This window comes from Oncorhynchus gorbuscha, unplaced genomic scaffold, assembly GCF_021184085.1.
Source record: "Oncorhynchus gorbuscha isolate QuinsamMale2020 ecotype Even-year unplaced genomic scaffold, OgorEven_v1.0 Un_scaffold_828, whole genome shotgun sequence".
In the NCBI taxonomy this organism is placed as follows: Eukaryota; Metazoa; Chordata; class Actinopteri; order Salmoniformes; family Salmonidae; genus Oncorhynchus; species Oncorhynchus gorbuscha.
Window position 1 is genome coordinate 164,948 of NW_025745827.1, and position 25,000 is coordinate 189,947.

The following is a 25,000-nucleotide window of genomic DNA, read 5'->3' on the forward strand; positions in this document are numbered from 1 at the left end:
TGAATAACTAACAAGACTTCTACTAGTCACGTCAGATATACTAGCACGTTTACAGCACGTTTACAGCACATTTACAGCACATTTACAGCACGTTTACAGCACGTTTACAGCACGTTTACAGTACATTTACAGTACATTTACAGCACATTTACAGCACGTTTACAGCACGTTTACAGCACGTTTACAGTACATTTACAGTACATTTACAGTACATTTACAGTACATTTACAGCACATTTACAGCACGTTTACAGCACGTTTACAGTACATTTACAGTACATTTACAGCACATTTACAGCACATTTACAGCACATTTACAGTACATTTACAGTACATTTACAGCACATTTACAGTACATTTACAGCACATTTACAGCACATTTACAGCACATTTACAGTACATTTACAGCACGTTTACAGTATGTTTACAGCACGTTTACAGCACGTTTACTGTGTGGATGGATGGATGGATGGATGGCTGTGTGGATGGATGGATGGATGGCTGTGTGGATGGATGGATGGCTGTGTGGATGGATGGATGGCCGTGTGGATGAATGGATGGATGGCTGTGGGTATGGATGGATGGCTAGATGGATGGCTGTGTGGATGGATGGCTGAATGGTTGGATGGATGGATGGCTGAATGGTTGAATGGATGGATGGCCGTGTGGATGGATGGATGGATGGCTGTGTGGATGGATGGATGGCTGTGTGGATGGATGGCTAGATGGATGATGGATGGCTGTGTGTATGAATGGATGGATGGATGGATGGATGGTTGGATGGCTGTGTGGATGAATGGATGGATGGCTGTGTGGATGAATGGATGGATGGATGGATGGCTGTGGGTATGAATGGATGGATGGATGGCCGTGTGGATGAATGGATGGATGGATGGCCGTGTGGATGAATGGATGGATGGATGGCTGTGGGTATGAATGGATGGATGGCTGTGGGTATGAATGGATGGATGGCCGTGTGGATGGATGGATGGATGGCCGTGTGGATGAATGGATGGATGGATGGCTGTGTGGATGAATGGATGGATGGATGGATGGCCGTGTGGATGAATGGATGAATGGATGGCTGTAGGTATGAATGGATGGATGGATGGCTGAATGGATGGATGGATGGCTGAATGGATGGATGGCTGTGGGTATGTGAATCTACTGTGTGAGTGATAATTGGACTGTACGTTCTGATCATCTCTCTATTGTTTGTTTGTTTGCTGCAGCTGCTTTCTCCCCTGCTGTACTCTAACACTGTCTCCCGGTGTGTGTGTGTGTGTGTGTGTGTGTGTGTGTGTGTGTGTGTGTGTGTGTGTGTGTGTGTGTGTGTGTGTGTGTGTGTGTGTGTGTGTGTGTGTGTGTGTGTGTGTGTGTGTGTGTGTGTGTGTTCCTGCAGCATCCACAATGCGGTGATAGCTGTGTTCCAGAGGAAAGACCTGGGAGAGAATGACCTCTACATCCTCAATGAGGGAGTCAGGTGACATACTGTATAACCTCTGACCTGTACCTATACACTTCTATTGCTCTCTGTCTCTCTCTCCCTCTCTCTCTGTTTCTTTCGCTCCCTGTCGCTCTCTCTGTTTTTCTCTCTGTTTTTCTCTCTGTTTCTATCTCTCTGTTTCTATCTCTCTGTTTCTCTCTCTCTGTTTCTATCTCTCTGTTTCTCTCTCTCTGTTTCTGTTTCTCTCTCTGTTTCTCTCTCTCTGTTTCTCTCTCTCTGTTTCTCTCTCTCTGTTTCTCTCTCTCTGTTTCTCTCTCTCTGTTTCTCTCTCTGTTTCTCTCTCTCTGTTTCTCGCTCTCTGTTTCTCTCTCTGTTTCTCTCTCTGTTTCTCTCTCTCTGTTTCTCTCTCTCTGTTTCTCGCTCTCTGTTTCTCTCTCTCTGTTTCTCTCTCTCTGTTTCTCTCTCTCTGTTTCTCTCTCTCTGTTTCTCTCTCTGTTTCTCTCTCTGTTTCTCTCTCTCTGTTTCTCTCTCTCTGTTTCTCTCTCTCTGTTTCTCTCTCTCTGTTTCTCTCTCTCTGTTTCTCTCTCTCTGTTTCTCTCTCTCTGTTTCTCTGTTTCTCTCTGTTTCTCGCTCTCTGTTTCTCGCTCTCTGTTTCTCTCTCTCTGTTTCTCTCTCTCTGTTTCTCTCTCTGTTTCTCTCTCTGTTTCTCTCTCTGTTTCTCACTCTCTGTTTCTCTCTCTGCCTCTGCCAGTCACACACTTTCTCATCTCTCCTCACAACTCTAATAACCACAGCTGTAAGAATGACCCTGCTGTTAGTAAAAACAACACAGTAAGACAGAGTTTCACCTGTTTCACCTTTCTGGTAAACACAGTAGAAATGACCAGAAAGGGAGATCTGTGAAGAGCAAATTGAATAGCGTATTTCGGTTTGACTTGGTGGTGGTGCTAGCTAGTGTTATCTTTATATATGCATGAGCAGCTCTTTGTACATCAGGCTCAGAGGATTCATTTTAACGGGCCAAAGCATTCTGCCTGGTTTTAACTGTAAATTGATATTGACTTGCCTTCCGTTTTGAGGTTGAAGGTGTACATGTGAGAATGTGTTGCCAGGGTGGAATGGAAAACAGTCATACACCCACTCCCCACATATGCACACAATAACAAGGCAAACCCACAAATACAAATGGCTGGTGTTCATAGAACCTGCCTAGTGTTTCAGTGCTCAGTAGAATTGCCACTCAGTGACATGTAGTGGGCCGTTTTTAACCACCAGAACATGTTCCTAATGGTTGAATCGTTGAGTAAAAACTGTCTGTCTGTCTGTCTGTCTGTCTGTCTGTCTGTCTGTCTGTCTGTCTGTCTGTCTGTCTGTCTGTCTGTCTGGCTGGCTGGCTGGCTGGCTGGCTGGCTGGCTGGCTGGCTGGCTGTCGCTGTCTGTCGCTGTCGCTGTCTGTCGTCTGTCTGTCTGTCGCTGTCTGTCTGTCTCTCTCGTCTGTCTGTCTGTCTCTCTCTCGCTGTCTGTCTCTGTCTGTCTCTGTCTGTCTCTGTCTGTCTGTCTGTCTGTCTGTCTCTGTCTGTCTGTCTGTCTGTCTGTCTGTCTGTCTGTCTGTCTGTCTGTCTGTCTGTCTGTCTGTCTGTCTGTCTGTCTGTCTGTCTGTCTGTCTGTCTGTCTGTCTGTCTGTCTGTCTGTCTGTCTGTCTGTCTGTCTGTCTCAAACCATGTTAATATGTTCAAACATACAGACAAGAATAAAACAGTCAGACAGGCACGTAAGCACACACGCATGCATTGCAAACAGACACACACACACCCTTTACATTCACCCTGATGCGCGTGTAAGAGGTTGTTCCTTGCATTAGACATAGCCCAGGGTTATGGTTGGACTTCAGACTGTAAATGCCATGATGTTGTCAATTCACCATAGTCTTATTACACATGACTCTCTGCTTCAACATAATGAGGCTGTTTCCATTGCATGGCTTATTTCTCATCAGGCCCAATCCTGTAGAGTGCTGTGTGTGTGTGTGTGTGTGTGTGTGTGTGTGTGTGTGTGTGTGTGTGTGTGTGTGTGTGTGTGTGTGTGTGTGTGTGTGTGTGTGTGTGTGTGTGTGTGTGTGTGTGTGTGTGTGTGTGTGTGTGTGTGTGTGTTATATTTCTGAATGTAGTGTTTTTATTGGACACCACAATCTACAGACTTCATCAAACGTGATGGCTTGGGGACATGATGTCTGCCCTGCTGAATACTGGAGTATAAATGATTCAACTCAACAACAACAGACATTCTACTGTTTCCAGGATACGTGCCACAGTGATACAGTACTTAGACAGGCTGGTAATGGTGTGGACACAGCTCTCTCATTTCCTGAATCTGGAGCTACCTGACCAAACACAGTAACACATGACATGACTCTATACCCTGTCTTCCAGTCAGCTGAGTAACTAGGCTGTTGGACATGACTCTACACGCTGTCTTCCAGTCAGCTGAGTAACTAGGCTGTTGGACATGACTCTATACCCTGTCTTCCAGTCAGCTGAGTAACTAGGCTGTTGGACATGACTCTATACCCTTTCTTCCAGTCAGCTGAGTAACTAGGCTGTTGGACATGACTCTATACCCTGTCTTCCAGTCAGCTGAGTAACTAGGCTGTTGGACATGACTCTATACCCTGTCTTCCAGTCAGCTGAGTAACTAGGCTGTTGGACATGACTCTATACCCTGTCTTCCAGTCAGCTGAGTAACTAGGCTGTTGGACATGACTCTATACCCTGTCTTCCAGTCAGCTGAGTAACTAGGCTGTTGGACATGACTCTATACCCTGTCTTCCAGTCAGCTGAGTAACTAGGCTGTTGGACATGACTCTATACCCTGTCTTCCAGTCAGCTGAGTAACTAGGCTGTTGGACATGACTCTATACCCTGTCTTCCAGTCAGCTGAGTAACTAGGCTGTTGGACATGACTCTATACCCTGTCTTCCAGTCAGCTGAGTAACTAGGCTGTTGGACATGACTCTATACCCTGTCTTCCAGTCAGCTGAGTAACTAGGCTGTTGGACATGACTCTATACCCTGTCTTCCAGTCAGCTGAGTAACTAGGCTGTTGGACATGACTCTATACCCTGTCTTCCAGTCAGCTGAGTAACTAGGCTGTTGGACATGACTCCCTGTCTTCCAGTCAGCTGAGTAACTAGGCTGTTGGACATGACTCTATACCCTGTCTTCCAGTCAGCTGAGTAACTAGGCTGTTGGACATGACTCTATACGCTGTCTTCCAGTCAGTTGAGTAACTAGGCTGTTGGACGTGACTCTATACCCTGTCTTCCAGTCAGCTGAGTAACTTGGCTGTTGGACGTGACTCTACACCCTGTCTTCCAGTCAGCTGAGTAACTAGGCTGTTGGACATGACTCTACATCCTGTCTTCCAGTCAGCTGAGTAACTAGGCTGTTGGACATGACTCTATACCCTTTCTTCCAGTCAGCTGAGTAACTAGGCTGTTGGACATGACTCTATACCCTGTCTTCCAGTCAGCTGAGTAACTAGGCTGTTGGACATGACTCTATACGCTGTCTTCCAGTCAGTTGAGTAACTAGGCTGTTGGACGTGACTCTATACCCTGTCTTCCAGTCAGCTGAGTAACTAGGTTGTTGGACATGACTCTACACGCTGTCTTCCAGTCAGCTGAGTAACTAGGCTGTTGGACATGACTCTATACCCTGTCTTCCAGTCAGCTGAGTAACTTGGCTGTTGGACGTGACTCTACACCCTGTCTTCCAGTCAGCTGAGTAACTAGGCTGTTGGACATGACTCTATACCCTTTCTTCCAGTCAGCTGAGTAACTAGGCTGTTGGACATGACTCTATACCCTGTCTTCCAGTCAGCTGAGTAACTAGGCTGTTGGACATGACTCTATACCCTGTCTTCCAGTCAGCTGAGTAACTAGGCTGTTGGACATGACTCTACACCCTGTCTTCCAGTCAGCTGAGTAACTAGGCTGTTGGACATGACTCTATACCCTGTCTTCCAGTCAGCTGAGTAACTAGGCTGTTGGACATGACTCTATACCCTGTCTTCCAGTCAGCTGAGTAACTAGGCTGTTGGACATGACTCTACACCCTGTCTTCCAGTCAGCTGAGTAACTAGGCTGTTGGACATGACTCTATACCCTGTCTTCCAGTCAGCTGAGTAACTAGGCTGTTGGACATGACTCTACACCCTGTCTTCCAGTCAGCTGAGTAACTAGGCTGTTGGACATGACTCTATACCCTTTCTTCCAGTCAGATTATAAACTCTGTCAGTCCGTTGCTGCTGTAGAAGACATGATGGGTCATTTCCTGTGTGGTTATGAGGAGCCCTGTGACCTTCTCGTTACTGGATGTGAAAAAGGAAGTACCTGTCTTACTCTCCAGTCTACCACAGGACAGTGGTGTAAAGTACATAAGTAAAAATACTTTAAAGTACTACTTACGTCATTTTTTAGGTATCTGTACTTTACTATTTATATTTATGACAACTTTTACTTCACTACATTCCTAAAGCAAATAATGTACTTTTCACTCCATAAATTTTCCCTGCCACCCAAAGTACTCGTTACATTTGGAATGCTTAACAGGACAGGAACATGGTCAAATTCACACACTTATCAAGAGAACATCTCTGGTCCTCCCTGGTCCTCCCTACTGCCTCTGATCTGGTGGACTCAATAAACACACATGCTTCATTTGTAAATGATGTCTGAGTGTGGGAGTGTGCACCTGGCTATCTGTACATTTAAAATAATAATAATAATAATAATTATGATGCTGTCTGGTCTGCTTAATATCAGGGATTTGAAATGATTTATACTTTTACTTTTGATAAAAAACAAATAGAAATACTTGTAGACTTTTACTCATGTTTTTTATTTTACCTTTATTTAACTAGGCAAGTCAGTTAAGAACAAATTCTTATTTTGAATGACGGCCTGGGAACAGTGGGTTAACTGCCTGTTCAGGGGCAGAACGACAGATTTGTACCTTGTCAGCTCGGGGGTTTGAACTTGCAACCTTCCAGTTACTAGTCCAACGCTTTAACCACTAAGCTACCCTGCCGCCCCACTAGGCTACCCTGCTGCTCCACTAGGCTACTAGGCTACCCTGCCACCTCACTAGGCTACCCTGCTGCCCCACTAGGCTACCCTGCTGCCCCACTAGGCTACCCTGCTGCCCCACTAGGCTACCCTGCTGCCTCACTAGGCTACCCTGTTGCCTCACTAGGCTACCCTGTAGTATTTTACTGGGTGAATTTCACTTTTACTTGAGTCATTTTCTAATAAGGTATCTTTACCTTTACTCCAGTATGATAATTAGGTACTTTTTCCACCACTGCCAGAGGACCTGTTTAGGAATCTACACTGAGTGGACAAAACATTAAGAACACTTCCCTAATATTGCATTGCACCCCCTTTTGCCCTCAGAACAGCATTCAATTCATTGGATCATGGACTCTACAAGGTGTCGAAAGCGTTCCACAGGGAGGCTGGCCCATGTTGACTCCAAAACTTCCCACAGCTGTGTCACTAGAAACTGAAGGAGCGTGACACAAAACCGGTGCTCCTGGCACCTACTACCAGACCCCGTTCAAAGGCACTTAAATCTTTTGTCTTGTCCATTCACCCTCTGAAGGCCACACAGACACAATCCACATCTCAGCAGTCACAAGGCTTAACACTCCGTCTTTAACCCGTCTCCTCCCCTTCATCTACACTGACTGAAGTGGATGTAACAACTGACGTCAATATGGGATCATATCTTTCACCAGGATTCACCTGGTCAGACTGTTCTGGAAAGAGCAGATGTTCTTAATGTTTTGTAAACTCAGTGTATAGATATGCCTTGGCTTTGACCAATACCTCCTCCATTTCCCTAACTTTGAATAAGTTGGGTACCACACAGTGTTCATAGAGTACCACACAGTGTTCATAGAGTACCACACAGTGTTCATAGAGTACCACACAGTGTTCATAGAGTACCACACAGTGTTCATAGAGTACCACACAGTGTTCATAGAGTACCACACAGTGTTCATAGAGTACCACACAGTGTTCAGAGCAAGTAAGGTGTTGGTGTTGTCACTGGGCTGAGCGAGTGGGTTTAGGGGTGGGAAAGGGCACAGAGGAGTGACATGTGGGTTTAGGGGTGGGAAAGGGCACAGAGGAGTGACATGTGGGTTTAGGGGTGGGAAAGGGCACAGAGGAGTGACATGTGGGTTTAGGGGTGGGAAAGGGCACAGAGGAGTGACATGTGGGTTTAGGGGTGGGAAAGGGCACAGAGGAGTGACATGTGGGTTTAGGGGTGGGAAAGGGCACAGAGGAGTGACATGTGGGTTTAGGGGTGGGAAAGGGCACAGAGGAGTGACATGTGGGTTTAGGGGTGGGAAAGGGCACAGAGGAGTGACATGTGGGTTTAGGGGTGGGAAAGGGCACAGAGGAGTGACATGTGGGTTTAGGGGTGGGAAAGGGCACAGAGGAGTGACATGTGGGTTTAGGGGTGGGAAAGGGCACAGAGGAGTGACATGTGGGTTTAGGGGTGGGAAAGGGCACAGAGGAGTGACATGTGGGTTTAGGGGTGGGAAAGGGCACAGAGGAGTGACATGTGGGTTTAGGGGTGGAAAGTGGCACAGAGGAGTGACATGTGGGTTTAGGGGTGGGAAAGGGCACAGAGGAGTGACATGTGGGAAGATAGAGGAGGCAGTTGAGGGGGTGGAAGGGTGGGAAAGAAAGGGCACAGAGGAGGACATGTGGGTTTAGAAGGGTGGGAAAGGGCAGTGAGAGGAGGGACATGTGGGTTGAGAAGGGTGGGAGGGCACAGAGGAGTGACATGAGGGTGAGAAGGGTGAGGAAAGAGAGAGGCAGTGAGAAGGGTTGAGGGGAAGCAGTGGAAGGGTGAGGAAAGAGAGAGAGGCAGTGAGGGTGGGGGGAAGATAGAGAGGCAGTGAGAAGGGTGAGGGGAAAGAGAGAGAGGCAGTGAGAAGGGTGAGGGAAGATAGAGAGGCAGTGAGAAGGGTGAGGAAAGAAGAGGCAGTGAGAAGGGTGAGGAAGAGAGAGAGGCAGTGAGAAGGGTGAGGAAAGAGAGAGAGGCAGTGAGAAGGGTGAGGAAAGAGAGAGGCAGTGAGAAGGGTGAGGGAAGAGAGAGAGGCAGTGAGAAGGGTGAGGAAGAGAGAGAGGCAGTGAGAAGGGTGAGGAAAAGAGAGAGGCAGTGAGAAGGGTGAGGGAAGAGAGAGAGGCAGTGAGAAGGGTGAGGGAAGAGAGAGAGGCAGTGAGAAGGGTGAGGGAAGATAGAGAGGCAGTGAGAAGGGTGAGGAAATAGAGAAGCAGTGAGAAGGGTGAGGAAAGAGAGAGAGGCAGTGAGAAGGGTGAGGGAAGAGAGAGAGGCAGTGAGAAGGGTGAGGGAAGATAGAGAGAGGCAGTGAGAGGGTGAGGAAAAGAAGAGGCAGTGAGAAGGGTGAGGAAAGAGAGAGAGGCAGTGAGAAGGGTGAGAGGCAGTGAGAAGGGTGAGGAAGAGAGAGGCAGTGAGAAGGGTGAGGAGAGGCAGTGAGAAGGGTGAGGAAGAGAGAGAGGCAGTGAGAAGGGTGAGGGAAGAGAGAGAGGCAGTGAGAAGGGTGAGGGAAGAGAGAGAGGCAGTGAGAAGGGTGAGGAAGTAGAGAGGCAGTGAGAAGGGTGAGGAAAGAGAGAAGCAGTGAGAAGGGTGAGGAAGAGAGAGAGCAGTGAGAAGGGTGAGTGAGAAGGCAGTGAGAAGGGTGAGGAAAGAGAAGCAGTGAGAAGGGTGAGGAAGAGAGAGAGGCAGTGAGAAGGGTGAGGAAAGAGAGAGAGGCAGTGAGAAGGGTGAGGGAAGATAGAGAGGCAGTGAGAAGGGTGAGGAAAGAGAGAGAGGCAGTGAGAAGGGTGAGGGAAGATAGAGAGGCAGTGAGAAGGGTGAGGAAAGAGAGAGGCAGTGAGAAGGGTGAGGAAAGAGAGAGAGGCAGTGAGAAGGGTGAGGAAAGAGAGAGAGGCAGTGAGAAGGGTGAGGAAAGAGAGAGAGGCAGTGAGAAGGGTGAGGGAAGATAGAGAAGCAGTGAGAAGGGTGAGGAAAGAGAGAGAGGCAGTGAGAAGGGTGAGGAAAGAGAGAGAGGCAGTGAGAAGGGTGAGGGAAGATAGAGAGGCAGTGAGAAGGGTGAGGGAAGATAGAGAAGCAGTGAGAAGGGTGAGGGAAGATAGAGAGGCAGTGAGAAGGGTGAGGAAAGAGAAGCAGTGAGAAGGGTGAGGAAAGAGAGAGAGGCAGTGAGAAGGGTGAGGGAAGAGAGAGAGGCAGTGAGAAGGGTGAGGGAAGATAGAGAGGCAGTGAGACGGGTGAGAAAAGAGAAGCAGTGAGAAGGGTGAGGAAAGAGAGAGAGGCAGTGAGAAGGGTGAGGAAAGAGAGAGAGGCAGTGAGAAGGGTGAGGGAAGATAGAGAGGCAGTGAGAAGGGTGAGGAAAGAGAAGCAGTGAGAAGGGTGAGGAAAGAGAGAGAGGCAGTGAGAAGGGTGAGGAAAGAGAGGCAGTGAGAAGGGTGAGGAAAGAGAGAGAGGCAGTGAGAAGGGTGAGGGAAGATAGAGAGGCAGTGAGAAGGGTGAGGAAAGAGAAGCAGTGAGAAGGGTGAGGAAAGAGAGAGAGGCAGTGAGAAGGGTGAGGGAAAGAGAGAGGAGGAAGGGTGAGAAAGAGAAGCAGTGAGAAGGGTGAGGAAGAGAGAGAGGCAGTGAGAAGGGTGAGGGAAAGAGAGAGGCAGTGAGAAGGGTGAGGAAAGAGAGAGAGGCAGTGAGAAGGGTGAGGAAAGAAAGAGAGGCAGTGAGAAGGGTGAGGAAAGAGAGAGAGGCAGTGAGACGGGTGAGGAAAGAGAAGCAGTGAGAAGGGTGAGGAAAGAAAGAGAGGCAGTGAGAAGGGTGAGGGAAGAGAGAGGGGCAGTGAGAAGGGTGAGGAAAGAGAGAGGCAGTGAGAAGGGTGAGGGAAAGAGAGAGAGGCAGTGAGAAGGGTGAGGAAAGAGAGAGAGGCAGTGAGAAGGGTGGGAAAGAGAGAGAGGCAGTGAGAAGGGTGAGGAAAGAGAGAGAGGCAGTGAGAAGGGTGAGGAAAGAGAGAGAGGCAGTGAGAAGGGTGAGGAAAGAGAGAGGCAGTGAGAAGGGTGAGAAAGAAAGAGAGGCAGTGAGAAGGGTGAGGAAAGAGAGAGAGGCAGTGAGAAGGGTGAGGGAAAAGAGAGGCAGTGAGAAGGGTGAGGAAAGAGAGAGAGGCAGTGAGAAGGGTGAGGAAAGAGAGAGAGGCAGTGAGAAGGGTGAGGAAAGAGAGAGGCAGTGAGAAGGGTGAGGAAAAGAGAAGGCAGTGAGAAGGGTGAGGGAAGAGAGAGAGGCAGTGAGAAGGGTGAGGAAAGAGAAGCAGTGAGAAGGGTGAGGAAAGAGAGAGAGGCAGTGAGAAGGGTGAGGGAAGAGAGAGAGGCAGTGAGAAGGGTGAGGAAAGAGAGAGAGGCAGTGAGAAGGGTGAGGGAAGAGAGAGAAGCAGTGAGAAGGGTGAGGAAAGAGAGAGAGGCAGTGAGAAGGGTGAGGAAAGAGAGAGAGGCATTGAGAAGGGTGAGGGAAGAGAGAGAGGCAGTGAGAAGGGTGAGGAAAGAGAGAGAGGCAGTGAGAAGGGTGAGGGAAGAGAGCGAGGCAGTGAGAAGGGTGAGGAAAGAGAGAGGGGCAGTGAGAAGGGTGAGGAAAGAAAGAGAGGCAGTGAGAAGGGTGAGGAAAGAGAGAGGGGCAGTGAGAAGGGTGAGGAAAGAGAGAGGCAGTGAGAAGGGTGAGGAAAGAAAGAGAGGCAGTGAGAAGGGTGAGGAAAGAGAGAGAGGCAGTGAGAAGGGTGGGGAAAGAGAGAGAGGCAGTGAGAAGGGTGAGGAAAGAGAGAGAGGCAGTGAGAAGGGTGAGGAAAGAAAGAGAGGCAGTGAGAAGGGTGAGGAAAGAAAGAGAGGCAGTGAGAAGGGTGAGGAAAGAAAGAGAGGCAGTGAGAAGGGTGAGGAAAGAGAGAGAGGCAGTGAGACGGGTGAGAAAAGAGAAGCAGTGAGAAGGGTGAGGAAAGAGAGAGAGGCAGTGAGAAGGGTGAGGAAAGAGAGAGAGGCAGTGAGAAGGGTGAGGGAAGATAGAGAGGCAGTGAGAAGGGTGAGGAAAGAGAAGCAGTGAGAAGGGTGAGGAAAAGAGACTGGCAGTGAGAAGGGTGAGGACTGAGAGAAGGCAGTGAGAAGGGTGAGGGAAGACTAAGGCAGTGAGAAGGGTGAGGGAAGATAGAGAGGCAGTGAGATTAGGAAAGAGAACTGCTGAGAAGGGTGAGGAAAGAGAGAGAGGCAGTGAGACAGGGTGAGGGAAGAGAGAGAGGCAGTGAGACTGATATTACTAACATTGGGTGAGGAAAGAGAAGCAGTGAGAAGGGTACTAGAGGCAGTTACTCTGAGGGAAGAAGAGAGGCAGTGAGAAGGGTGAGGAAACAGACTCTGATAGGCAGTGAGAAGGGTGAGGTAAGAGAACTCTGAGAATTACTAACATTACTCTGATATTAGGCAACATTACTCTGAGGAAAGACTAAGGCATTGAGAAGGGTGACTAACATTAGAGATATTAGGCAACATTACTCTGATATTACTAACATTACAGTGATATGAGGGAAGATTAGCTGAGGCAGTGAGAACATGACTCTGATATTACAGTGAGAAGGGTAACATTACTCTGATATTAGTAACATTACTCTGATATTACTAACATTACTCTGAGGAAAGAAAGAGAGGCAGTGAGAAGGGTGAGGAAAGATATTACAGTGAGAAGGGTGATATTACTAAGGCAGTGAAGGGTATTACTAAGAGAGAGGCAGTGAGAAGGGTGATATTACTAACAAGGCAGTATTAGAAGGGTGGGGAAAGAGAGAGAGGCTGATATTACTAACATTACTCTGGTATTACTAACATTGATATTACTAAGAGAGGCTCTGATATTGAAAGGGTATTACTAACATTAGGATATTACTAAGGCTGATATTTAAGAGAGGGGCATAGAAGGGTACTCTGATATTACTAACATGAGAAGGGTACTGAGGAAATTAACAGAGGCTGAATATTACTAACATGAGAAGGGTACTCTGAATTTAACAGAAGGAGACAGGAACAATGCGGCTCTGATATTACTCTTACATTATTCAGAATGTTAAACTGCTGATATTACTAACATTACTGAAGACAGAGCATTGGGCTCTTTATTACTAACATTGTCTCTCTGCACCTCATATTATTAACATTACTCTGATATTACTAACATTACTCTGATATTACTAACATTACTCTGATATTACTAACATTACCTCTGATATTACTAACATTACTCTGATATTACTAACATTACTCTGATATTACCAACATTATTCTGATATTACTAACATTACTCTGATATTACTAACATTACTCTGATATTACCAACATTATTCTGATATTACTAACATTACTCTGATATTACTAACATTACTCTGATATTACTAACATTACTCTGATATTACTAACATTACTCTGATATTACTAACATTACTCTGATATTACTAACATTACTCTGATATTACTAACATTACTCTGATATTACTAACATTACTCTGATATTACTAACATTACTCTGATATTACTAACATTACTCTGGTATTACTAACATTACTCTGATATTAACATTACTCTGATATTACTAACATTACTCTGATATTCCTACATTACTCTGATATTACTAACATTACTCTGATATTACTAACATTCCTCTGATATTACTAACATTACTCTGATATTACTAACATTACTCTGATATTACTAACATTACTCTGATATTACTAACATTACTCTGATATTACTAACATTACTCTGATATTACTAACATTACTCTGATATTAACATTACTCTGATATTACTAACATTACTCTGATATTCCTAACATTACTCTGATATTACTAACATTACTCTGATATTACTAACATTACTCTGATATTACTAACATTACTCTGATATTACTAACATTACTCTGATATTACTAACATTACTCTGATATTCCTACATTACTCTGATATTACTAACATTACTCTGATATTAACATTACTCTGATATTACTAACATTACTCTGATATTCCTACATTACTCTGATATTACTAACATTCCTCTGATATTACTAACATTCCTCTGATATTACTAACGTTACTCTGATATTCCTACATTACTCTGATATTACTAACATTACTCTGATATTACTAACATTACTCTGATATTACTAACATTACTCTGATATTAAATGTAAATGTAAATATTACTAACATTCCTCTGATATTCCTACATTACTCTGATATTCCTACATTACTCTGATATTACTAACATTACTCTGGTATTACTAACATTACTCTGATATTACTAACATTCCTCTGATATTACTAACATTACTCTGATATTACTAACATTACTCTGATATTACCAACATTACTCTGATATTCCTACATTACTCTGATATTACTAACATTACTCTGATATTACTAACATTACTCTGATATTCCTACATTACTCTGATATTACTAACATTACTCTGATATTACTAACATTACTCTGATATTACCAACATTACTCTGATATTACTAACATTCCTCTGATATTACTAACATTACTCTGATATTACTAACATTACTCTGATATTACTAACATTACTCTGGTATTACTAACATTACTCTGGTATTACTAACATTACTCTGGTATTAACATTACTCTGATATTAACATTACTCTGATATTAACATTACTCTGATATTACTAACATTACTCTGATATTACTAACATTACTCTGATATTCCTACATTACTCTGATATTCCTACATTACTCTGATATTACTAACATTACTCTGATATTACTAACATTACTCTGATATTACCAACATTATTCTGATATTCCTACATTACTCTGATATTACTAACGTTACTCTGATATTCCTACATTACTCTGATATTACTAACATTATTTTGATATTACTAACATTACTCTGATATTACTAACATTACTCTGATATTACTAACATTACTCTGATATTACTAACATTACTCTGATATTACCAACATTACTCTGATATTACCAACATTACTCTTAATATATATATATTTTAAAGTCCTGGTCGTAGAATGTGGATCCTTGTTTTCTTTCCTCCTCTGCAGAATCAGCTGCTGACAAAGGGAATGGTGATACTGAGGGACAAAATGCGTTTCTATGAAGGTATGAATCATATTACTTACTAATACAATAAAGATGTAGTACTGTTTGAAATACTGTCGTAGTAATGTCATAGTACTGTTTGAAGTACTGTCATAGTACTGTTTGAAGTACTGTCGTAGTACTGTTTGAAGTACTGTCGTAGTACTGTCATAGTACTGTTTGAAGTACGGTTTGAAGTGATGTTTGAAGTACTGTTGTAGTACTGTTTGAAGTACAGTCATAGCATTCCTTGAAGAACTGTCATAGTACTGTTTGAAGTACGGTTTGAAGTGATGTTTGAAGTACTGTTGTAGTACTGTTTGAAGTACAGTCATAGCATTCCTTGAAGAACTGTCATAGTACTGTTTGAAGTACTGTTGTAGTACTGTTTGAAGTACAGTCATAGCATTCCTTGAAGAACTGTCATAGTACTGTTTGAAGTACTGTTGTAGTACTGTTTGAAGTACGGTTTGAAGTGATGTTTGAAGTACTGTCATAGTACTGTTTGAAGTACTGTCATAGTACTGTTTGAAGTACTGTCATAGTACTGTTTGAAGTACTGTCATAGTACTGTTTGAAGTACTGTCATAGTACTGCTTGAACTACTGTTGTAGTACTGCTTGAACTACTGTTGTAGTACTGCTTGAAGTACTGTTGTAGTACTGTTGTAGTACTGTTGTAGTACTGTTGTAGTACTGTTTGAAGTACTGTTGTAGTACTGTTGTAGTACTGTTGTAGTACTGTTGTAGTACTGTTTGAAGTACTGTTGTAGTACTGTTGTAGTACTATTTGAAGTACTGTTGTAGTACTGTTTGAAGTACTGTTGTAGTACTGTTTGAAGTACTGGTTTTTCATGATGTAGCCTATTGTGGCCCATTATCGTCTCCGTTGAGGTATAGTCAAGTGGTGAAGATGCTCAAACCACCTGACCCTGACATCAAGTACACAGCTTATTTCTGCTGAAGTGCTATTGTCATGGCGACCAGACAGGAAGTGTTACTAACGTCACAGACCTCAGACCACAACCAGATGGGAGATTTGACATCGTTGAAGAAGTTGAACCAGGCCTCGTCCCTCACCCTCCTATCCTTCCTCCCTCCCTTTACTGCCTCTCTTTGGTTCCTCGTCTGGTGTCAGTCAGCTTCTTACAATGGAACCCTTTCAAAATGACTTGTCCTCTTCAGATGGTTGAACCCAGTAGCCCTCTGCTCTAGCCGTGACCCAGCCGTCCCCACCACCGTGACCCAGCCTCTCCCTGCCCCCGTGACCCAGCCGCTCCCTGCCCCCGTGACCCAGCTGCTCCCTGCCACCGTGACCCAGCCGCTCCCTGCCCCCGTGACCCAGCCGCTCCCTGCCACCGTGACCCAGCCGCTCCCTGCCACCGTGACCCAGCCGCTCCCTGCCACCGTGACCCAGCCGCTCCCTGCCACCGTGACCCAGCCGCTCCCTGCCCCCGTGACCCAGCCGCTCAGCCGCAGGTCCCTGCCACCGTGACCCAGCCGCTCCCTGCCACCGTGACCCAGCCGCTCCCTGCCACCGTGACCCAGCCGCTCCCTGCCACCGTGACCCAGCCGCTCCCTGACCCAGCCGCTCCCTGCCACCGTGACCCAGCCGCTCCCTGCCACCGTGACCCAGCCGCTCCCTGCCACCGTGACCCAGCGGCCCACACCACTGTGCCATTTGGCAGCACTGCTCAGAAACAGCTAACTGATAACTAAATCTCTCTCCGGATTCCCTCTGCCACAAGCAGGTCTCAGATCTCAGTGTGTGAGAGAGGGGGGTTGATGTGTGAGAGAGGGGGGTGGTGATGTGTGAGAGGGGTGTTGATGTGTGAGAGAGGGGGTGTTGATGTGTGAGAGAGGGGGTGGTGATGTGTGTGAGGGGGTGTTGATGTGTGAGAGGGGGTGTTGATGTGTGAGAGAGGGGTGTTGATGTGTGAGAGAGGGGTGTTGATGTGTGAGGGGGTGTTGAGAGGGGGTGTTGATGTGTGAGGGAGGGGGTGTGATGTGTGAGGAGGGGGTATTGATGTGTGAGGGAGGGGTGTTGATGTGTGAGGGAGGGGTGTTGATGTGTGAGGGAGGGGGTGTTGATGTGTGAGGAGGGGTGTTGATGTGTGAGGGAGGGGTGTTGATGTGTGAGGGAGGGGGTGTTGATGTGTGAGGGAGGGGGTGTTGATGTGTGAGAGAGGGGGGGATGTGTGAGGGAGGGGTGTTGATGTGTGAGGGAGGGGTGTTGATGTGTGAGGAGGGGGTGTTGATGTGTGAGGGAGGGGTGTTGATGTGTGAGGGAGGGGGTGTTGATGTGTGAGGGAGGGGTGTTGATGTGTGAGGGAGGGGGTGTTGATGTGTGAGGGAGGGGTGTTGATGTGTGATGGGAGGGGGTGTTGATGTGTGAGGGGGATGTGAGGGAGGGGGTGTTGTGTGAGGGAGGGGTGTTGATGTGTGAGGAGGGGGTGTTGATGTGTGAGGGAGGGGTGTTGATGTGTGAGGGAGGGGTGTTGATGTGTGAGGGAGGGGGTGTTGATGTGTGAGGGGGGGTGTTGATGTGTGGGTGTTGGGAGGGGGTGTTGATGTGTGAGGGAGGGGTGTTGATGTGTGATGTGTGGGGTGTTGATGTGTGAGAGAGGGGTGTTGATGTGTGAGGGTGATGGGTGTTGATGTGTTGATGTGTGAGGGAGGGGTGTTGATGAGGGAGGGGGTGTTGATGTGTGAGGGAGGGGTGTTGATGTGTGAGGGAGGGGGTGTTGATGTGTGAGGGAGGGGGTGTTGATGTGTGAGGGAGGGGTGTTGATGTGTGAGGGAGGGGTGTTGATGTGTGAGGGAGGGGGTGTTGATGTGTGAGGGAGGGGGTGTTGATGTGTGAGGGAGGGGGTGTTGATGTGTGAGGGAGGGGGTGTTGATGTGTGAGGGAGGGGTGTTGATGTGTGAGGGAGGGGGTGTTGATGTGTGAGGGAGGGGTGTTGATGTGTGAGGGAGGGGGTGTTGATGTGTGAGGGAGGGGTGTTGATGAGGGAGGGGTGTTGATGGGAGGGGGTGTTGATGTGTGAGGGAGGGGTGTTGATGTGTGATGTGTGGGGGGTGTTGATGTGTGAGGGGGGGTGTTCATGCATCTCTCTGCTGGTGTTTGTGGTTTTCAGGATCTGTATCTGTGACAAACCATGAGAAATTACAACATAGAACATTCACACTTTTTTGAGTCCATGCTAATTAGCACCATTGCTACTTTCTGATTGGTTATTTTGACTTCCTGGTTGTCTCCAGGTCAGAAGCTATTGGACTCCTTGGCAGAGACGTGGGACTTCTTCTTCTGTGATGTTCTGTCCATGCTTCAGGCTATCTTCTACCCAGTACAGGTACAGTTACTCATTTTGGGTGTCAGTACTGTCTATATTCAGTTGCAGGAGCTCCACAATACTTGTGAGCTAATATTCTATAAGAGGAGCAGCAGCTCCAGTAGTAGAACATGTGAGGTGCTGGTGATTTGCTCCGGTGAGCTCCTGCCCAAGTCAAGCACTGGTTACTTCTCCCTGTAGTGTTTCCGTTGTACTCAGACAACTAAAAAGCAACATACAGTAGCCACTTGAACAGTAAGTTATTTTGTGAACAGTCCAGTGCACATTCTTACACAACAGAGCTTTCCAAATCAAAATAGGAGAATTTGATAGATTTTCCAAAAACATTTCAACATACAATAGAATGTTGAGTGGCCCTAAGCATGGTGTGTGTGTGTCTCTCTCTCTCTCTCTGTCTCTGTTTCGCTCTCTGTTTGTCTCTGTGTGTAGGTGTGTGTCTGTCTCTCTCTCTGTGTGTGTGTTTATGTGTGTAGGTGTGTGTCTCTCTCTCTCTCTCTCTCTCTCTGTCTCTGTTTCTCTCTCTGTTTGTCTCTGTGTGTAGGTGTGTGTCTGTCTCTCTCTCTCTCTCTCTCTCTCTCTCTCTCTCTCTATCTCTGTTTCTCTTTCTGTTTGTCTCTGTGTGTAGGTGTGTCTGTCTCTCTGTGTCTCTCTCCATGTGTTTCTATGTGTGTGTAATCTCTGTGTGTAATCTCTGTGTGTAATCTCTGTGTGTAATCTCCACCAGGGTAAGGAGCCGTCGGTGCGGCAGCTGGCCCTGCTTCACTTCAGGAGCATTATCACTCTGAACATCAAGCTGGAGGACGCCCTGTCCCGCCCCCGCGCCCGTGTCCCCCCCTCTATCATACAGATGTTACTGATACTGCAGGTAGGGACACACACACACACACACACACACACACACACACACACACACACACACACACACACACACACACACACACACACACACACACACACACACACACACACACACACACACACACACACACACACACACACACACACACACACACACACGTACAGAGGCATACACACACACACACACAGTCAAACACACACACAGTCAAACACGTACAGAGGCATAGACACACACACACGTACACACACACACACGTACACACACACACACACACACACACACACACACACACACACACACACACACACACACACACACACACACACACGTACAGGGGCGTACACACTCACACACACATAAGGACTCAAATCAAATGTTATTTGTCACATGGTAAACAACAGCTGCAGATGAACAATGAAATGCTGACTGACAGGTCTTCCCAACAATGTAGAGAGAAAAATATAGAAAAGATAATGACACAAGGAATAACGATAATGAGTAACGATAACTTGACTGTATACACAAGGTACCAGTACTGAGTTGATGTGCAGGGTACAAGACCAGTACTAAGTTGACTCAAATCAAATGTTATTTGTCACATGGTAAAGGTACCAGTACTGAGTTGAGATGAACAATGAAATGTGACTGACAGTAATCTTCCACAACAATGTACTGAGTTGATGTATAGAAAAGTATAGTTGATGACACAAGGACCATACTGAGTTGATGTAACGAGGTAATAACTTGACTATATACACAAGAGGTACCAGTACTGAGTTGATGTGCAGGGGTACGAGGTAATAACTTGACTATATACACGGGGTACCAGTACTGAGTTGATGTGCAGGGGTACGAGGTAATAACTTGACTATATACAAGGGGTACCAGTACTGAGTTGATGTGTGCGAGGTAATAACTTGACTATATACAAGGGGTACCAGTACTGAGTTGATGTGCAGGGGTACGAGGTAATAACTTGACTATATACACGGGGTACCAGTACTGAGTTGATGTGCAGGGGGGGTAATAACTTGACTATATACAAGGGGTACCAGTACTGAGTTGATGTGCAGGGGTACGAGGTAATAACTTGACTATATACACGAGGTACCAGTACTGAGTTGATGTGCAGGGGTACGAGGTACCAGTGCTGAGTTGATGTGCAGGGGTATGAGGTAATAACTTGACTATATACACGAGGTACCAGTACTGAGTTGATGTGCAGGGGTACGAGGTAATAACTTGACTGTATACACAAGGTACCAGTACTGAGTTGATGTGCAGGGGTACGAGGTACCAGTACTGAGTTGCTGTGCAGGGGTACAAGGTACCAGTACTGAGTTGATGTGCAGGGGTACGAGGTAATAACTTGACTATATACACGAGGTACCAGTACTGAGTTGATGTGCAGGGGTACGAGGTAATAACTTGACTATATACACGAGGTACCAGTACTGAGTTGATGTGCAGGGGTACGAGGTAATAACTTGACTATATACACGGGGTACCAGTACTGAGTTGATGTGCAGGGGTACGAGGTAATAACTTGACTATATACACGGGGTACCAGTACTGAGTTGATGTGCAGGGGTACGAGGTAATAACTTGACTATATACACGGGGTACCAGTACTGAGTTGATGTGCAGGGGTACGAGGTAATAACTTGACTATATACACGGGGTACCAGTACTGAGTTGATGTGCAGGGGTACGAGGTAATAACTTGACTATATAGACGAGGTACCAGTACTGAGTTGATGTGCAGGGGTACGAGGTAATAACTTGACTATATACACGAGGTACCAGTACTGAGTTGATGTGCAGGGGTACGAGGTAATAACTTGACTATATACACGAGGTACCAGTACTGAGTTGTTGTGTGCACGAGGTACCAGTACTGAGTTGATGTGCAGGGGTACGAGGTAATAACTTGACTATATAGGTACTTGACTATATACACGAGGTACCAGTACTGAGTTGATGTGCAGGGGTACGAGGTACCAGTACTGAGTTATGCACACGAGGTACCAGTACTGAGTTGTTGTGCAGGGGTATGAGGTAATAACTTGACTATATACACGAGGTACCAGTACTGAGTTGATGTGCAGGGGTACGAGGTAATAACTTGACTATATACACGAGGTACCAGTACTGAGTTGATGTGCAGGGGTACGAGGTACCAGTACTGAGTTGATGTACACGAGGTACCAGTACTGAGTTGATGTGCAGGGGTACGAGGTACCAGTACTGAGTTATGTGCACACGAGGTACCAGTACTGAGTTGATGTGCAGGGGTACGAGGTACCAGTACTGAGTTGATGTGCTGGGGTACGAGGTACCAGTACTGAGTTGATGTGCTGGGGTACGAGGTACCAGTACTGAGTTGATGTGCAGGGGTACGAGGTACCAGTACTGAGTTGTTGTGCAGGGGTACGAGGTACCAGTACTGAGTTGATGTGCAGGGGTACGAGGTACCAGTACTGAGTTGATGTGCTGGGGTACGAGGTAATTGAGGTAGATATAGGTAGGGATAAAGTGACTAGGCAACAGGATAGATCATAAACAGTAGCAGCAGCTCATGTGATGAGTCCAAAGAGTTAAATTCTCTGCAGTACCATAAATAGCAGACAACACCATTTCCTTGATGAACACAACGTCCTGAGCAGAAACCAGATTGTATTTTTTTTAAATGATCATACAACAGACCACATTTCCACCCTCCACACTCTAATTGACCAACAAGTAAACCAAGGCACAATCTACTCGTGTTTTATAGACTTCAAGAAAACATTTGATTCAATTTGGCACAAAGGTCTTTTTAAAAATAAACTAATATAAAGTGGTATTGGAGGGAAAACATATGATGTTATTTAATCAGTGTACACTAAAAACAAATGTGCTGTTAAAATTGGCAACAAGCAAACAGACATCTTCTCTCAGGGACGTGGAGTGAAACAGGGCTGCCCAATAAGTCCAACACTATTTAACATCTACATTAATGAATTGGCAAAAACATTAGAAGAATCGGCAGCACCTGGTATCACCACCCTACACAACACTGAAATCAAGTGTCTGCTGTACGCAGATGACCTGGTTGTCACGCCTTGGTCATTGTATTTAGTGTTTTCATTATATTTGGTCAGGCCAGGGTGTGACATGGGTTTATGTTATTGTATTTTCGTATTGGGGTTTGTAGTATTTGGGATCGCGGCTGATTAGGGGTGTTGTATAGGCTTGGCTGCCTGAGGCGGTTCTCAATCAGAGTCAGGTGATTCTCGTTGTCTCTGATTGGGAACCGTATTTAGGTAGCCTGGTTTCGCTTTGTATTTGGTGGGTGATTGTTCCTGTCTCTGTGTAGTTTCACCAGATAGGCTGTAATTAGGTTTCTCGTTCCGTTTGTGGTTTTGTATTTTGTATAGTTATTTCATGTGTCATTTTTTCTATTAAAGTCATGAGTAACCACTACGCTGCATTTCGGTCCGACTCTCTTTTGACAAACGAAGAACGCCGCTACACTGGTGCTGCTGTCTCCCACTAAGGAGGAGGTACAGCAGCACCTAGATCATCTGCACCGGAACCACAGGTTCTGTCTGGGCTCTGAACGTTAACCACAGGTTCTGTTAGACCTGGGCTCTGACCGTTAACCACAGGTTCTGTCAGACCTGGGCTCTGACCGTTAACCACAGGTTCTGTCAGACCTGGGCTCTGACCGTTAACCACAGGTTCTGTCAGACCTGGGCTCTGGCCGTTAACCACAGGTTCTGTCAGACCTGGGCTCTGACCGTTAACCACAGGTTCTGTCAGACCTGGGCTCTGACCGTTAACCACAGGTTCTGTCAGACCTGGGCTCTGACCGTTAACCACAGGTTCTGTCAGACCTGGGCTCTGACCGTTAACCACAGGTTCTGTCAGACCTGGGCTCTGACCGTTAATCAGACCTGGGCTCTGACTGTTAACCACAGGTTCTGTCTGGGCTCTGACCGTTAACCACAGGTTCTATCAGACCTGGGCTCTGACCGTTAACCACAGGTTCTGTCAGACCTGGGCTCTGACCGTTAACCACAGGTTCTGTTAGACCTGGGCTCTGACCGTTAACCACAGGTTCTGTCAGACCTGGGCTCTGACCGTTAACCACAGGTTCTGTCAGACCTGGGCTCTGACCGTTAACCACAGGTTCTGTCAGACCTGGGCTCTGACCGTTAACCACAGGTTCTGTCAGACCTGGGCTCTGACCGTTAACCACAGGTTCTGTCAGACCTGGGCTCTGACCGTTAACCACAGGTTCTGTTAGACCTGGGCTCTGACCGTTAACCACAGGTTCTGTTAGACCTGGGCTCTGACCGTTAACCACAGGTTCTGTCAGACCTGGGCTCTGACCGTTAACCACAGGTTCTGTCAGACCTGGGCTCTGACCGTTAACCACAGGTTCTGTTAGACCTGGGCTCTGACCGTTAACCACAGGTTCTGTCAGACCTGGGCTCTGACCGTTAACCACAGGTTCTGTTAGACCTGGGCTCTGACCGTTAACCACAGGTTCTGTCAGACCTGGGCTCTGACCGTTAACCACAGGTTCTGTCAGACCTGGGCTCTGACCGTTAACCACAGGTTCTGTCAGATGTGGGCTCTGACCGTTAACCACAGGTTCTGTCAGATGTGGGCTCTGACCGTTAACCACAGGTTCTGTTAGACCTGGGCTCTGACCGTTAACCACAGGTTCTGTCAGATGTGGGCTCTGACCGTTAACCACAGGTTCTGTCAGATGTGGGCTCTGACCGTTAACCACAGGTTCTGTTAGACCTGGGCTCTGACCGTTAACCACAGGTTCTGTCAGACCTGGGCTCTGACCGTTAACCACAGGTTCTGTTAGACCTGGGCTCTGACCGTTAACCACAGGTTCTGTCAGATGTGGGCTCTGACCGTTAACCACAGGTTCTGTTAGACCTGGGCTCTGACCGTTAACCACAGGTTCTGTCAGATGTGGGCTCTGACCGTTAACCACAGGTTCTGTCTGGGCTCTGACCGTTAACCACAGGTTCTGTCAGACCTGGGCTCTGACCGTTAACCACAGGTTCTGTCAGATGTGGGCTCTGACCGTTAACCACAGGTTCTGTCAGATGTGGGCTCTGACCGTTAACCACAGGTTCTGTTAGACCTGGGCTCTGACCGTTAACCACAGGTTCTGTCAGACCTGGGCTCTGACCGTTAACCACAGGTTCTGTCAGATGTGGGCTCTGACCGTTAACCACAGGTTCTGTCTGGGCTCTGACCGTTAACCACAGGTTCTGTTAGACCTGGGCTCTGACCGTTAACCACAGGTTCTGTCAGATGTGGGCTCTGACCGTTAACCACAGGTTCTGTCAGATGTGGGCTCTGACCGTTAACCACAGGTTCTGTCAGACCTGGGCTCTGACTGTTAACCACAGGTTCTGTCAGACCTGGGCTCTGACTGTTAACCACAGGTTCTGTCAGACCTGGGCTCTGACTGTTAACCACAGGTTCTGTCAGACCTGGGCTCTGACCGTTAACCACAGGTTCTGTCAGATGTGGGCTCTGACCGTTAACCACAGGTTCTGTCAGACCTGGGCTCTGACTGTTAACCACAGGTTCTGTCAGACCTGGGCTCTGACTGTTAACCACAGGTTCTGTCAGACCTGGGCTCTGACTGTTAACCACAGGTTCTGTCAGACCTGGGCTCTGACCGTTAACCACAGGTTCTGTCAGACCTGGGCTCTAAAAAAAAAACTGAATATCATAATATTCGAAAAAAGGTCTGGAAATCAGGATGAAAAATAGACATTATATTTGGACACAGTTCTATTATAACACACCAAAACCTACACTTTGGATATCTAGGATATATTATTAAATATCAGACTAAATACACAGGAAGCTTTCACATGGCTGTGAAGGAGCTGAGAGACAAAGCAAGAAGAGCCTTCTATGCCATTAAAAGGAACATTAAAATCAAAATTTCAATTAGAATCTGGCAACAACAAAAAGCTCATCAGTTGTTGAACCAGTTGCTCTATATGGCAGTGAAGTATGGGGTCCACCAACTAATCATTCATTCACCAAATGGGACAAACATCCA

At 46.5% G+C, this 25,000-nt stretch overlaps 3 protein-coding genes across 11 annotated transcripts in view; all 3 read left to right on the forward strand.

The window, feature by feature from the left end:
- LOC124020473 (proline-rich protein 5-like) overlaps nucleotides 1-1,595 on the forward strand; it is a 32,979-nt gene extending 31,384 nt beyond the window's left edge. Inside the window, exon 4 of one of the 2 annotated variants that reach the window (XR_006836079.1) lies at nucleotides 1,402-1,595. Coding sequence is in view for 1 of the 2 variants with exons in the window: in XM_046335719.1 (XP_046191675.1) it covers nucleotides 1,402-1,486 (85 nt within the window). In the remaining variant the exon portion in view is untranslated. The remainder of the gene's footprint in view (nucleotides 1-1,401) is intronic. The other variant, XM_046335719.1, reaches the window with a different exon arrangement.
- LOC124020470 (proline-rich protein 5-like) overlaps nucleotides 1-25,000 on the forward strand; it is a 184,094-nt gene that overhangs the window by 148,022 nt on the left and 11,072 nt on the right. The gene's annotated exons all lie outside the window — the stretch shown is intronic.
- Nucleotides 14,545-25,000, forward strand: part of LOC124020472 (proline-rich protein 5-like) — a 19,505-nt gene continuing 9,049 nt past the window's right edge. The window contains exons 1-3 of the mRNA XM_046335718.1: nucleotides 14,545-14,719; nucleotides 17,959-18,050; nucleotides 18,775-18,915. Of these exons, the coding sequence (XP_046191674.1) occupies nucleotides 14,629-14,719; nucleotides 17,959-18,050; nucleotides 18,775-18,915 (324 nt within the window). The 5' untranslated portion in view covers nucleotides 14,545-14,628. The remainder of the gene's footprint in view (nucleotides 14,720-17,958; nucleotides 18,051-18,774; nucleotides 18,916-25,000) is intronic.